At 40.5% G+C, this 15,025-nt stretch overlaps 2 protein-coding genes across 2 annotated transcripts; one reads left to right on the plus strand and one right to left on the minus strand.

The window, feature by feature from the left end:
• Positions 1–249: 249 nt before the first annotated feature.
• Positions 250–7,008, plus strand: usp14 (ubiquitin specific peptidase 14 (tRNA-guanine transglycosylase)). Its single transcript, XM_046407349.1, has 16 exons — positions 250–429; positions 1,284–1,429; positions 1,858–1,890; positions 2,037–2,141; positions 2,456–2,559; positions 2,737–2,795; positions 2,904–3,034; positions 3,156–3,236; positions 3,348–3,430; positions 3,617–3,731; positions 3,965–4,030; positions 4,141–4,233; positions 4,340–4,468; positions 5,109–5,169; positions 5,674–5,781; positions 5,918–7,008. Exons 1-16 carry the CDS (start codon positions 414–416, stop codon positions 6,061–6,063), a joined length of 1,476 nt encoding a protein of 491 aa, XP_046263305.1. The 5' UTR covers positions 250–413; the 3' UTR covers positions 6,064–7,008.
• Positions 7,009–7,064: 56 nt separating this feature from the next.
• On the minus strand, positions 7,065–13,382 carry thoc1 (THO complex 1). Its single transcript, XM_046407348.1, has 21 exons — positions 13,235–13,382; positions 12,940–13,013; positions 12,774–12,834; positions 12,609–12,678; positions 11,856–11,974; positions 11,702–11,750; positions 11,522–11,617; positions 11,329–11,411; positions 11,167–11,240; positions 10,969–11,077; positions 10,697–10,831; positions 10,383–10,483; positions 10,200–10,266; positions 9,334–9,384; positions 9,131–9,201; positions 8,915–9,010; positions 8,550–8,615; positions 8,328–8,411; positions 8,084–8,231; positions 7,880–7,964; positions 7,065–7,508 (listed from the first exon to the last, which is right to left on the minus strand). Exons 1-21 carry the CDS (start codon positions 13,280–13,282, stop codon positions 7,231–7,233), a joined length of 1,965 nt encoding a protein of 654 aa, XP_046263304.1. The 5' UTR covers positions 13,283–13,382; the 3' UTR covers positions 7,065–7,230.
• Between the last annotated feature and the right edge of the window lie 1,643 nt (positions 13,383–15,025).

The raw sequence follows: 15,025 nt of genomic DNA on the forward strand, positions 1-15,025 counted from the left end.
GTCCAAGATGCATTTAATCGTACTAAAAGTGACCACTACACGGAAAATGAATGTAGTGAAAGAATGTGTGGCTATAGAGGATAAACGGGTTAGGGCGAGTTGTTACATGATGGGGAAAATATCACCTGCTCGAAATGTTGTGGACTGACCAAACCTCAGCAACAACAACCTTAAGTACTGTAATTAATGTATCAGATCTGTGCGGAGAATCTGGGTGTGTGTTATCTGGGTTGATTGCATGCGACAGGATGGCTGGCAGACGTCAGAGCGCATCGATAAGTTCCCAGCGTGTTGTTGCAGCGTCATTCTGTTTGAATGAAGTTCAGATTGAGAACTAGCCAACTCTTCGCTTGAGCCCCGGTGAATTGAAGCAGGGATACATAAAAAGTTGAGGAAGCAAACGGTTGCCAAATATGCCGGTGTTTACAGGTATGACGCGTATTTATAACAAAACATTTGTTGCCGCTGAAAAAGACCATTAAAAACACGAACCTTTACACGTGCCTCTATGTTGTAACGTAAATTACATTTAGCATGCTAGCTTTGCTAGCTTTAGCCTTATGTGCAGTTAGCATGCTTACGGGCAATGCGTCAGTCTGTTAGGCCACTGATACAGTTAGTATGAGAGCAATATTTCGAGACGACGAACAAAGTTCTTGCAGTGCTTTAAATGTGTTACTGTTCAGTTGAGTTTACAGAATTTAATTGGTGAAGCTGTCTGCTCAGCTAGCAGTTAACGTTACTGCTGGTAATCGTCAGCTAGCTACGTTAGCTAACTGTGATCGTGAAGTATGTGGCTTGAATAGTTATTTAAAACCATTGTTTCTCAGCACAATGCAACAGGTTTGGTTGTATAATTGTTATTGTAAGCCATGCATATGTCCAGTTTTATACCACCATTAAATGAACGGAATCACGCCTTTAATTAGCACAGCTAACTTTGCTAACCGAGTTAGCCAAATCGTGAGTGTACACTTTTAGTTTTTGACCGGTTTGCCGGAGACCAGTAATGCTTGGAGAAGATTTTAACGTGGTATTTATCTCATACGAGTCACTAGAATGTCCAGTCGTCCGTTTTATCTCATTACATCGGTAGTCAAGTAGCTGTATATTAGCTTCCGTTTCGTGCTTTTAGCTGAATCGACGGTGGGTATCTGATTCCATGGAGTGTTTTCCTAACGAGATGCTGTGTCATACATGGCAGCAGTTTGACAGAGTTGTGGTGCTTAACACCGGTCACCCTGGGAAGCTAACGTGATGTTCTATCCCACTGTTATTTTCAGTAAACGTCAAATGGGGAAAAGAGAAGTTTGATGCTGTAGAGCTGAACACTGAGGAACCACCCATGGTGTTCAAAGCTCAGCTTTTTGCCCTGACAGGAGTTCAGCCAGACAGACAGAAGGTCATGGTGAAGGGAGGTACTTTGAAGGTATGGACTTGAACGACTATCAAGCATCTGGTTCTGAAGTGCATGTGGAAAAAATACTGCAAGCAAAACAAATTCTATGAAAGGACCAAAACCAACAATTGCACTGCAGAGTGTCAGCCAAAGTCAGTTAGGGCATTAGTAGCATTTTAGACAAGTCCAAAATTTGTTAAAATGCAGTAATGAGCTGAACATGCCCTGCTGTTCTAAATATTCAGTAGAGCACCGAATGTATATTATTCCACAGCTGAGAATAGGCGGAACAAATGGGTTTGGTGCTGTGTACCACAGACAGGGAAGTCCAAAAGTATTGACAAGTGCACTTACACATTGTTGGCTTTAGGCTTTTCATGGAATTCTGTAACAGTAAAAAACAATTCCAATTTTATCTGTAATTGTGCAAGAAGCTAACCAGCATCTTGTCCTCACAGGATGATGAGTGGGGGAACATTAAACTGAAAAATGTGAGTATTTTAGCTGTGTTTGGATACAGACAACAAGCGTGTCTTAGCCCAGAGAGCTGTGCTACAAGCTAAATGCTACATAAACCATAAGTTTTTGATTTTGTTTTATTCGCTTATTTTTGTTATTATTGCTGTTCTCTTTGTAGGGAATGACTCTGTTGATGATGGGCTCAGCAGATGCCCTGCCCGAGGAGCCTGCTGTCCGGCCCATGTTTGTGGAGGACATGACTGAGGAGCAGCTGGCCTCAGCGGTGAGTAAGCCTGAAAATTACCAGTAAGGGTAAAACAAACATGGTGACTGCTGGCTTCCACACTGACGTGGCCAATTAAGCATGTTTACCTCAATTTGCTGTTTGCTGAGTAGAGAACATAATAAACTAAATATAACATTTATGACCCTTCTGGGAGAATAGCTTCTGAAAATAAGAAGATTTGTGACCACTATTCATGTATTGTCATCTCTTATGAAGCATTTGTATGATAAAGCTTAATATTTAAGCTTAATTCTGCCTTGATAATACCAAGACAAACTTGCTCAGCTTCCTCTGTTCTTGTCACCTTTTAGATGGAGCTGCCTTGTGGGCTGACAAACTTGGGCAACACCTGTTACATGAATGCCACAGTGCAGTGTCTGCGCTCTGTGCCAGAGCTCAAAACTGCTCTCAGAAGGTGGGTTTTCTCCTATTATGCTCGGATGATATTCAGTGGTTTAAGACAATATAAAGATATGTTGTGTTCAAGTGGTCTAAATTGCTAATCCTAAATAAACTCCCTGAAATGATCTTTTTTAGTGTTTTATTGAGGAAGTGAGCTTTGCTCTTGCTGAAATCAACTCTCTCCTTGTAGGTATTCAGGTGCTCTGCGATCTTCAGGGGCAAATGCACCATCACAATACATCACAGCAGGTATGAGGCCCAGTTAAATGTTAATGTTGTGAAATCATGGTAGTATATTAACGTCTTAAACTTAATAATGTGTATAAAATGAATTTGTGTTTATATTTGCATCCTCAGCCCTCCGTGACTTGTATGAGACCATGGACAAGACCTCATCTAGCCTGCCACCCATTATCTTGCTGCAGTTCCTTCACATGGCCTTTCCACAGTTTGCTGAGAAGGGGGACCAGGGACAGTACCTCCAGCAGGTGCATTTACTACCACTGAAATAGATGCATCTATCTTATACCTATATTCTTATCATAAACTTGGAATAAAAATGTAATAGGACATGCGACTTCAATTATTGGCTTTTTTTGTCCCTCTCAGGATGCCAATGAGTGCTGGCTGCAGATGGTGAGAGTGCTTCAACAAAAGTTGGAGCCTCTAGAGCCAGAGACCCCCATGGAGGTAAAACATAAAATACTTCCTGTTTTGCAATGATGGAATGTATAATACATCGTTCGGTTGAGCACAAATAAGTGATGTTTCCATTTTTGCATTTTGTCTTTCAATCTACAGACAGACTCCGAGAGTGGAGCTGCCTCTGCCACTACCAAGAAGAACTTCATTGACCAGTATTTCGGTGTAGAGTTTGAAACTACGTATCTTTTCAGCTTGTCTTTGTTGATTGCGTTTTATATTTTGGTTAAGTATGATTTGACTCTAAAAGACTTGATCATAAAGAGTGGTGTGTCGTGTCACAATTGTGTTGAAGTAAGACCTCAGCAAAGGTCACCCAGATTTGTGAAGATACCCTGCTCGGCTTTTTCTTAACTTTCCCCATTCAGTATGAAATGCACAGAGTCTGAGGAAGAGGAGCCAATCAAAGGCAAGGAAAGCCAGCTTCAGCTCAGCTGCTTCATCAACCAAGAAGTCAAATACCTTGCAACAGGACTGAGGCTGGTATGTGTCAAACTCTAAAGCAAAGGAGCTCAGTACCAATATGTTTTTCTTTTTTCCTTCATGAAAGAAGTTTCAACTTGAGTCGCTCTGTGTAGCAGGACATGTACCTTAGGTAGCCTGTATTTAAAGCTGAACTAGGATGTTTTCTGTTTGTCCAGGTTTAGTCAGAGTCAAGGCAATCACTGTAGCATACATGCGTTAAAGGAATACTTGTCTATCTGTTTTCTCTCCAGAGACTGCAGGAAGAAATCACAAAAATGTCTACATCCTTGGAAAGAAATGCCCTGTATATAAAATCTGTAAGTTTTTCATTCATTAATTTGGAAGAAGTGCTCTTGTACACTGCTGTATTTACAAACTTGAGTTTGAAATGTGTTTCTCTTCTGAAACCATCCCCTTAACTCTCTAGTCCAAACTTAGCCGTCTGCCTGGCTACTTGACTGTTCAAATGGTCCGATTTTTCTACAAAGAGAAGGAGTCCGTCAATGCAAAAGTCCTCAAGGTTTGTCTTCGCATGTCACAATGAACTCTAATTAATTAAAGGGCTTTTATATTTGATACTTGAATTTGAAGCCTAAAAAAAAAAAATAATCACCTGTTTGTTGAAGGATGTCAAGTTCCCGCTCATGCTGGATGTCTATGAGCTGTGCACCACAGAGCTCCAGGAGAAAATGCTGCCAATCAGATCAAAGTTTAAGGAGGTCGAGGACAAGAAGCTAGAGAAACAGCAACAAAAAGTAAGGCTTTCTTCACAAAGCGCAGCGCTTAGCAGGAACACAGCCAGTTAACCATTTATCCGAATTTGGTACATATCGTTGAGCAAACATGATGCAGTGCCAAGTAGGCTGCCTTACATGCAAGTTTGCCTTGACGTGCCTCTACATGGTTTGATAGTTAATACCTCCCTGTGTCTATTTTAATTTTAGTTTATTATTAATATTATTTTATTACATGTTTCACCATAAATGCATCACAACTTTCTTCCCTGTGGTGTCTCATTGCTGCAGCCCCTTTACTGGACACAGACTGAGGGAGTACAGATGGAAGAACTTTGAGTCTGCAATTATTGAAATGCTGCAGGCTTTGTGACTGATTGTACTTCTTTTTTAAAAAGAATTAAATTAGCTGAAGTGACTTTGCTTACCTTTTGTTAACTTGGTTGTTGCTGCCTGAAGCTTTACATTTGAGCACAAAAGGGCTTGAACTAGAAAATTGCCGCTTGCAGCGATCGTTTGTGTTACTACTGCTTGTCTTAGTAGCAGCAAAGCTCCCACTTTTACCATACAGTAATTACCAATTCTGTACAGGGTCTCACAGTGTTTGTTGTTGTTTGGTGTATGATTTTTTTTTTATTTTTTTTTTATTCCCCTCTTTTAGTTGATGAAGAAACCAGACGCAGCAAAAGAAGTGAAATATGAGCCTTTCTTCTTCCCTGATGGTATGTTGGGACATGACACTGACATGTGTAGATAGTGTTTAATCAACACTAAAACACTCAAACACTGTCAAAAACATTGAAATGTATCTTACAGTTTTTAATGTAATGTGATTATTAGTACATATTTGGTAAAATACTGACAATGTCAACACAGAAGAGGAAGAGTATGCTTTCAACCATGCGCTGGGTACTTGCAGAATAGACATCACTTAATATGGACTTTGGCACACACAGCAAAAAGAATTAAGTTATCCATTGGATTTTACATTTTTCTACTGTTCTGCTGTATTCAGCCATTTTTTTGTTATGAAAATGCACTTACATTTACCAAGTCACTATTAAATGTCAAATATTTAGAAGTCTTCAAGTCAAAATTTCATGGTCCCACAATTCTGAGCACCACATTTTGCCTTCTAGCAGCGTAATGGCATTTGAGGGCAGATTTCCCCTTTAAGGTCAGTTAAAGCTGATGGGGATCCTGACATACTGCTGTTTCTTCTGCAGACGCTGGTTCCAATAACAGTGGCTACTACGACCTGCAGGCTGTGCTGACACACCAGGGCCGCTCTAGCTCATCAGGTCATTACGTGGCATGGGTCAAGAGGAAAGAAGGTAAAAAAAAAAAAACTGAGGTTCAGCATGTAGTGCGTGTCATCGGTCACAGATTGCTAGAACCTGATCCCAAGTGTGCGGAGCTGTTCGGCAACTTAATGTTTCCTCTTTCCCCTGTGGTCTCTGCCTCTGTTAGATGAGTGGTTCAAGTTTGATGATGACAAAGTGAGTGTGGTGTCTCCGGAGGATATTTTGCGGCTGTCTGGTGGCGGCGACTGGCATATAGCATATGTTCTACTGTACGGCCCCCGGCGGCTGGAAATACTTGAAGAGGAACAGTAGCTGTGGAAAATTGCCTAGAAGACAAAGACGACATCCAACACGCATACAAATTGCCATTTCCAAGCACTGTCTGCATAGATGTGCAGTAAAACTGGTGTCTTTAAAGATTTGATGACCTTATTTTTTGTTTGTTTTTTGTAACCAACACAGATGCTTGTAAAACAAATCCTGTCAGATGGTGTTAAATATTCAACCATAGTGGGCTTTGAAAATGGAGATATGACGAGAGGCAATCTCTGGACTGGATCCTTGAAAGAGGTTTTTAAGTCTAGCTCTGCAGTTTCATTAAATGTTTTATACACATTGTATATTTTTTAACGCCTTTGATAAGGTGCTCATATCATATCTTAGTCATTTAATCAACTGTACAAAAAAAAAATGCATAGCCAAGCTGTTGTCCTTGACATTCTGGCTTGTATCTTCTCAGATGTGTTATGGAGATTTTCACGCTACACTGAAAAGACTTGCCCTTGCTCACCTGTTGGCCCTCTGGGAAAATTTGGGTTCAATCTCAGGTCTTTTCTTAAGTGCTTGGCTTGCATCATCTCCTGGAATTGTTCTCAGATGTACAGACAGATGAGGTTCTCTGCCAAATCTTCACTAATTCTTTTTTGGGGGAAGTGTGCAGGGAACTGGTTCAGAACAAGTTGCCCTTGTGGTGAACTGTGTGCAGTTAAATAAAGACTTGAGATTCAACTGTGATAGTTTACGCCACAAGCCTTGAACATTGTTCTCGCCGGCACTGATTTCAGACAAGCCTTGAACATTGTTCTTGCCAACATTGATTTCAGACTGTACCATTAAAATGCTATGCTTCACTTTGTTTCTTCTTGCAGATTTCCTGATTACCCTGCCACAATGTGTAAGACCTAACCATCACCACTCTGTAATAAGTTATTGACTGACTGCTTTCATAGGTGGTGAAAATAAACTGTTATACCAAAATGTGAGGTTTTTTTTTTAATGTGAGAATGAGATCATAATAAGTGGTCTCACAACTGTCTTATTAAACAAAAAAAACATTTATTGGATTTTCTACAGTGAAAAAAATGCTTTAGCCTACACAACATACAAAAAGTTTAGTCTCCAATTGTTTTTGGTATGAAAAGGATGCTCCCGCAACAATATAGTGGAGATACTGCTTATTTAAGTAATGAACAATCTACCTTAAGCCTCATTGAGGTTGTCTGCAATCTGCGAGAATCCTGCAGCATTAAGAGCTGCAACCAGGTTATCCACAGTGGCTTGTGTTCCCTCTCTGTCCTGCCAGGCTACAAGCAGCAGTTTGGCCTGCATGTCAACATCTTCGCTGTCTGTTTCGATCTCCCGCAGCTCTGCTGCCTTCATTTCCAAATGAGTAGCCAGCGTCTTCCACTGAGCGCCCAGTTTGGCTGCTATGTCGTCCATCTGCTGGTTTGTCACCATCTTGCTCTGTATGCTTGGACCTGGAAGAAAGACACAATAGGGAAGATAAAAATAGACTCTTGAGCTAAAAAGGATGGAGATGAGAGGATGGGATGATTTTAATAATCACAACCAGGATTTTAAAAAAATAATGAGGTCAAGCAGGGGAAAGGATGAACCGGGATACGTGGAAATTTAGTAGAATTTGATGATTTAGTTGGGCCGTGAATGAATGCTTTACCTATTCATAGAGAAAAGCTTGAAGTCACAATCACATATGTATTTCCATAAATGAATGTACCCAAGTTAAAAACAGGCTGACATGGAGGAAGGAAAAAAAAAAGAGCTAAAAGTTAAATGATGGATCTGAAACTAAACAAAATGTGTTCAATAAGTGACTATTCAAACTTACTGTCGTTGCTGTCTTTGAGAAGATTGTCTCCATTGTCATCGTCATCCTCCTCGCCTGTCTTGATCTCTTCAGAAGGAATATCCTTCTGCATGTATGGAATGAAAATTAAGGTCAGCGTGTGTCAACAGTTTTTCTAGCCATTCTGCAGTCTTTTTTATAACAATCAGCAAAAGAATCAGTTTTTTTTTTTTTTTTAATCCTTACCGGCAGTTCTTTGGCCAGCTTGCTAACCATGCTGTCTAGGTAGTCCGCCAGGCTCTTGAACTTCTGGTTAGTTGGTTGAAAGAAGTGTGGACTTCTCCTGGACAGCAGTCTCAGAGCTCGCCAGCCGTAGTTCGGGTTGCGCACAACCCTACGATGATTGACAGGAGGATACAAAAGAGTCACCCAATCACATGCAGAGAGGAAACCTTCTGTGGGAGAGGTATCTTCAGATGTGCGAACTTACTTGTACTCATCCTCCACCATGTTAGCAGGGTCGGCCTGCTCAATGGCCTCAGCAAAGAACTCGTCCAATGATGGCATGAACTCTCTGAAAGACATCAGGTGGAAAAGTCACATGCTGTATATACTGCATGTATACAAGGAGTACTGAATGTATATTAAATTAAAAAAAAAAAAAAGTTGATTGGGATTGCAGATGGGAACATTTATTTTCTGACCCACTGACCTGCTGTCTGACTTGCAGGCGTCCATGTTGTCTTGGTTAAGGTTCCACAGTCGAGTCAACTCATCACTAACAAAATACAGAAAGCTCGAATCAGAATTCCACAGCTTACTGCTGACTTCACTTAAGCTTCAATTATAGTATTCACTTGGTTATTAAAGAATGATCTTTTCTCATTTGTTTGCACATGTTACAGGAAAGCATGTGATCTGCACAGAGCAACACGCCTCAGGCCATTTTAGCAGGACAGACACTTTACTTTTACGTTACAGAGTCCAAACATAAGACTTAATATTAAAAATAATAAAATAAGTAAGTCTCCCTCCCTGTGCTTCTCTGCTGGCCCACCCCCGTATTAGATCACATACTTTCCCATGAAAATCTTGCGGTCTGGCCCTTTTCCAAGGAAGTCTTCTGGAGCTTGTCTTTTCCTGGTGGGTCTTTTGGGTTTGTCATCTACGGTCCTGTTAAAGAGGAAACAAGTGGGGCAAAGTGTCATTTTGTAGCCTAGGGACAATGCATTCTTTTACTGTAAAAGTGAATTGATCAATGTGCATATCAGCTGAATAAAATAACAACTGTACCTTTCTTTAACAAAGCTGGGGCAGCCCTCATTTTTCCAGCCATTCCAGTTCTCCTCTGTGTTGAGGATATGCTGTTTAAAGATAAGAAAGTTTCTTGTGTCACTAGTGTGAAGGAAACTGTAACAACAAACCTGACAGAGTGCGAGCATTCGAATGCCCCTCGTTTTAATATTTAATTTTAATATTGCCAAAGCATGGCTTACCTCTACCATGGTGGCAAACTTGTCTCCATCAGGAGGAATCTCTCTCAGCAGCTACAAGAGAACAGTTAGATTAACACAGGTGTCAATCAAATGCAAATAAAAAGGAACACAATGGAAGGTACCTCAAAACAAAATACCAGTTCACACCAAAGGCATGACTGATTTCACTGTGCTGACTCTTTCTAAGGACCTTCTGCAAACCTATCATGATCCCGATGTATCATACCATTAAGACAAGTAAAATAACCTTTTCTATTCCAGGATGACTGTGCCCCAGTGCACAAAGCAAAGCCCCATAAAGACATGGTTGGCTGAGTTTGGTGTGTAAGAACTCGACTGGCCTGCACAGAGCCCTGACCTCAACCTCATCCAACACCTTTGGGATGAACTGGAATGAAGATTGCGATCCAGGCCTTTTCGTCCAGCATCAGTGTCTGACCTCACAAATGCTCTACTGCATGAATGGGCCAAAATTCCCACAGAAACACTCCTAAGTCTTGCGGAAAACCTTCCCAGAAGAGTAGAAGCTGTTACTGCTGCAAAGCTGTCTGTGCATTCAGAATGTGATGCTACTAAAGTTCCTGTCGGTGTAATGGTCAGGTGACCCAGTACTTCTGTCTACACAGAGTATCTTAGGTTAGTGGTCTGGCTGGCTGCCCACTGCTCCTCAGGGATGGATTAAATGCTGATAATGTTGTACTTTGTGTGACTGTATGTGACAGACAAAGATTCTTCTTCGTCTTCCGCCCCTGTTGTCTGGTTTAGTGTACAAAAAAGCAAAGCCAAAGTAATGACAGGCCTCCTTACGGCTGTGTTGTGGGATCTCTGTGTAAAAAGGGCTTATGTCAGTGTGACTTAGGACTGACCTGATAAACCAGTTTAGTTGTCTCTTCAATCCATGTAGTCTGATCATCAGTTAGAATGCAGCTGGAGCTGTACGAGGATAAAGAAAATAATATAAATATTAATATTAACCTCCCATCCCCCAACAATGCCCATGTTTTTTTTTTTTTTTCCATAAAACAGATCAGAACAGAGACATGGTTTACCTCTTAAACTTGACTTGACCCTTCAGGTACTGGAACAGGATCAGGTACTGCAGTAGAATGTGCCGCCTGAAGTTGCTGTCACTGAGCTGCAAGTCCATCAGCTGAAGATGATGAGGAAAGAAGAAGTGAGTAACGCCCAACAGCTGATATAAATATGAAATAAAGCACCCAAGACCCAAGACTGCTATGCCGTCTTATTTTAGCAAGAGGAATTTACCATCTCATCCAGCCTTGAAACAGTCTCAGAGTTAAAAAAAAAATAAATAAAAAATGTGAACTGACAATTATTTCCAAGGTAAAACAACTTTTCTCACCCTCTCACTTGTTAGAAACTTGGCAAAATAAACATGTTCTCCTCCTGATGCTCTCAAGTCCTCCAGCTTTCTCTTAGAGGCCTGCATGTCATCCAGTTTGTAGCTCTTGAACACCGCCAAGGTCTCATCCGAGAACTGTGCGCATCAAAAAGAAACTCAAATGAGCGGTGAATCATTACGTAGCATCTACTCTGGTATTTGTTATTATCCGACAAATGGAGAGCAAAGGAGAGAAAATAAATTACTCTGCGTTTTGTGCTCAGGTGCATTACCTTGAGGAAAGTCATCCAAGAGAATTTATCATAACACTGCACAGGGTTTCTGAAGTAGTCCTGCAGCGTCCAGAACTTTCTGTACAGGTTGTAGTCAATTGGGATGGAACTGAAAGTAAAGTTTGCCTAAGTGGTCTTAATCTTAAAAACAGACACATGCACAACATTGTATTAATTTAGAGCACGACCTTCACCTACCATGGTGCAGGAGCATCATCCTCTCCCATTTCTCCTTCCTCCACCTCCATACCATCTTCTTTTTCTTCTGTGTGCTATCAACATGGAACCACAAAATAAGATGCAACTCGGGATTTCAGATTGAAATTTAAGTTCAGTCATTATGAGGTGTCTATGCTTTACCTTCTGGCCAAGTGTGCTTTCTTGTTCATTTTTGTTGAACACTGTTATGTTGTCTAGGTTAAACTGGCTCTGTAGATTGAGACCTGGAATAAACACAAATAGCATACGCATAAATATATAAAGTGCAACTGGACAAGGCTGAAGCTGATGCTGTCTTATTTATTCTAGTAACATTCACAAACACTGCACTTACCTGATTTTTCAGACAGGGGGAAGAGACGTGCCAGGAAAAGTTGGATTCGCCCACAGAATACAGTGTTCTGAGATTTGGACAGCCTCCGTAAAAGATCTACGCAGATCGAGAGGCGGGTTACAAACAGTTATGTCCTTTAAACAAAGTCCTGTTCATCGAAATCAATGCTACTATCCTCACCATTGCACATCCTCAACAAGTAGTTCTTCCCGGCTGTGTAGAAAGAGTTCTAGGAAGGGAAAGAGGGAAGAGTGCAGACATATTGATCAAATGATGTGCATTACGCTGGAGAAATACTTCAACTACCTTTACTGACAGACTGTGTCTTATTTACCGATTTCCAGGTGGAAACATTCTCCTCGACAAAAGAGAATATTTTGTCACATTGGTCCAGAGGGAGGCAGTCTAATACATCTCCCAGCAGGATGAAAGGAGTTGTAGCAGAACAGATACCTGCATGAAGAAAGTGAAAAAAGGCAGGAAAAGCTCCATTATTATGATGAGTCTTAACTTTGTGGAAAGCTTGCTCCAAAGACTTATGGTCCTCCCGTACTTGCAGTTTAGTAAGTGCTTAACAGACATTAATTTCTCCAAGCCTGGGGCTGAACTGAAAAGTCTTCTGCTGTCTGCCAGTACTACATGGTCTGTCTGTTTCAACTGAGGCGTGGTACAGTTTGTGTGTAGTCAGAAAACACTTTCACATGCATGCCATGACATTAGTGAAGACACGGGTAGGAAGTTAACTGATGAATGTAAAAGGGGTAGAATTTAAGCTTAACATCATTTTACATGTTAAAACACACACACAGTACTACTTCGTTGGTCTTAGTAATGAAATAAGACGTAGTAGTTGAGTAGAGAAAATGCCTTATTGTTAAAAATGGCTGAGGAATGTCTCAGTCTGGTTTTTCTGTAAAGCATATTTAACTTTCTTCTCTATACTTTCAGAAGATGTATAACATGTATGTCTTTCTTTGGAACAAACAGGCCAACTGCTGGAATCCTAATATAATCAGGGCAATAAGAATAATGTGAAGTATTCTTTATTGTCTTTCCAGCAGGCTAAAAGGCACAGAGGATAATATACCTTCTGTTACTGCATCAATACTCAGGTAGATGAGAGACAAGTAGTCTTCACAGCTCGCCTTCTGCTCCACCTGCAGACGAAAACGCACCAGTTTCAGGCTTTCATATTTCAACAGGTTAATTTAATGACATATGATATTTTAGTGTAAATGACTGATTTACTTACAATCTGATCACCGAGAACACCCCTCAACGCCTGGTCAAGAGTAGACTTCTTTTCCGTCTCGCTGTAACGTACGAGTACGGATAAGTCAAAAGATGCTTAAGTTTGCTACTTACGTTACTGTACGATATTGATTGTCATGTCACGATGCCAGCTTAACATTACTTACTTCCCAGGGATCTGGTTGAAAGCATTTACCAAATGCTTGCCGGTTTTACCAGCTAAAGCATGTCTGGCAGACGTCTATAGGTGTGTGAGAGGGACGGAGAGAACATTTGAGAGAGAAAATGTGTCGTTAAGATAGCGTTTTTGTTAGCTCAGCTAGCATTTTCTATTCGCTATGAAAACACAGAGCGAGAACAAGCAGTAGCTTTCAGTAACAAACCTGCAACCTATTTATGATTTTAATTACGGCATGTGGTATAGAAAAACACGCGCTTTGATAAAGAAAGGCGATTTCTCACCGTAAATTTGTCTTTAGCGTCGACAAAATTAAATAAGGACGGCGACATCTTTACACCTTTGCAACCGGAACTGCCGCTAAACTTCTTCCGGTTTCATTGGCTGTGTGGAATGGTGCATTCAGGGTCTCTCTAAGCCAGGACATCGCCCCAAAACACAACCGCGTTGTATTTTGTCAAAATTGTCTTTTTTGAATTATTATTAAGCCAAACTTAATGCAGAAAGGTTGGCGCCACCCGCAATACGAGAGATTTCATTGCTCTAAAATCTAAAATGCTTTCTAAGTTTTGTAGCTTTAACAGACTAGAAGCTGACCTACTGGAATTATATTTGACAGTTATTTTATTGCAACAAATTAAATTCATTTATGATAGGGGAACTATTGCTCCTTGTGTTTATGAATGTGTGATATCGGGGGTTCATTTGTCTCTGTCAGAAAGGCCTGACTGAAAAGGAAATTTCTTGACATTATTAAGATTCATTCACGTATTAGCATGAAATGTTAGTGTAACTTTAATATGTTAGTAACGTGACTGCATTGTGGCCTAGATCCAATTTAGACCAGAGGGCGGCAGTGTTGCATGCTCTTTTTGTACCCTGTCGTTGAAGCTATCTGATCATACAGTGCTCTGTTTGCACAGATAAAATTGGAACTGGTGGCTGTATGTGCATATGGTAATGCACATATGAACACAGAAAGCATACAGCAACCAGTCATCATTCAGAGCATTATAAAGACATCAAGATGTGAATTTTGCATGCCAACAACTTATTTTACATGGCCTATGAGAGTTTGAAAAAAACATAATTTGCACAATACATATACAAACTACGTTGCATTATGGAAGTATAGGGTCCATAAAATACCTAAAATGTCCAAGAATGCATCCTTATTTTGTTATTTTTGTTTTATCTCTCAGAGCTATTATGAATTCAATAAAAACAAAGCTTGAGTTAAGACATTACTAAAATCAATAATAACAGAAGGCAGGGGACATTATATGATCACAAATAGGTGTTATTTTCAGCGGTTCCTTTGAGTGCACCCAAAATGCTGATGAATGATGTGGTCTGGTATGGTTTCACACCCCTGATGTAAGAGCTTGGTGGCTCAGAAATGAAGGCCCTATAAGTGATTAAAAGAATCTTAAAATCAGTCCTGAACTTCACTGCCAGCCAATGCAGAGAGGCTAAAACAGGAGATATATGAGACAGAGCCAGTCAAGAGCCTAGCTGCTGCAGTTTGTACAGCGTGAAGACTAAATAAATCTAAATCCATTCATAATGGTCTGATTTTTGCAATGCCTTTGAGCTGAGAAATGTTTGAACCACTTTGAATACAAGCTTGTTTTGACATTGAAGGTAAGTAGGCCAACAAATTGGAAAATACCATTCTTAGTATTTTCAGGGCCATTAATCTATTTGAACAGATTTAAGTGACATCCAGTCCTTGACAACAGAAATCAATTAGTTTTACTTTAACATATGGCTGAGTGTCATCTGGGTAACAGTTACAGCGTATACAACAAAAGCAAATGATTATCTGACCGCAGGAAGTACATTCAGAGAGGACTGACCTCTGAGGCACCTGATGTAATAGAAGAGCAGACGAGGGCACATAGTAACCCACACATATTTAACAAATATGACACAAAGTACTCAAGGGTTTTTCCTCACACAACAATGTATCTATTCAGGCGGTTAATGAGCACGGTGTGATCACTTGTATCATCCTTACATTGAGTAAACCCATGATGGAGTGCTCCCCGCCTCCCCCACCATCTGCCTGAATA

Source organism: Scatophagus argus, chromosome 13 (genome assembly GCF_020382885.2).
Source record: "Scatophagus argus isolate fScaArg1 chromosome 13, fScaArg1.pri, whole genome shotgun sequence".
NCBI lineage: Eukaryota > Metazoa > Chordata > Actinopteri > Scatophagidae > Scatophagus > Scatophagus argus.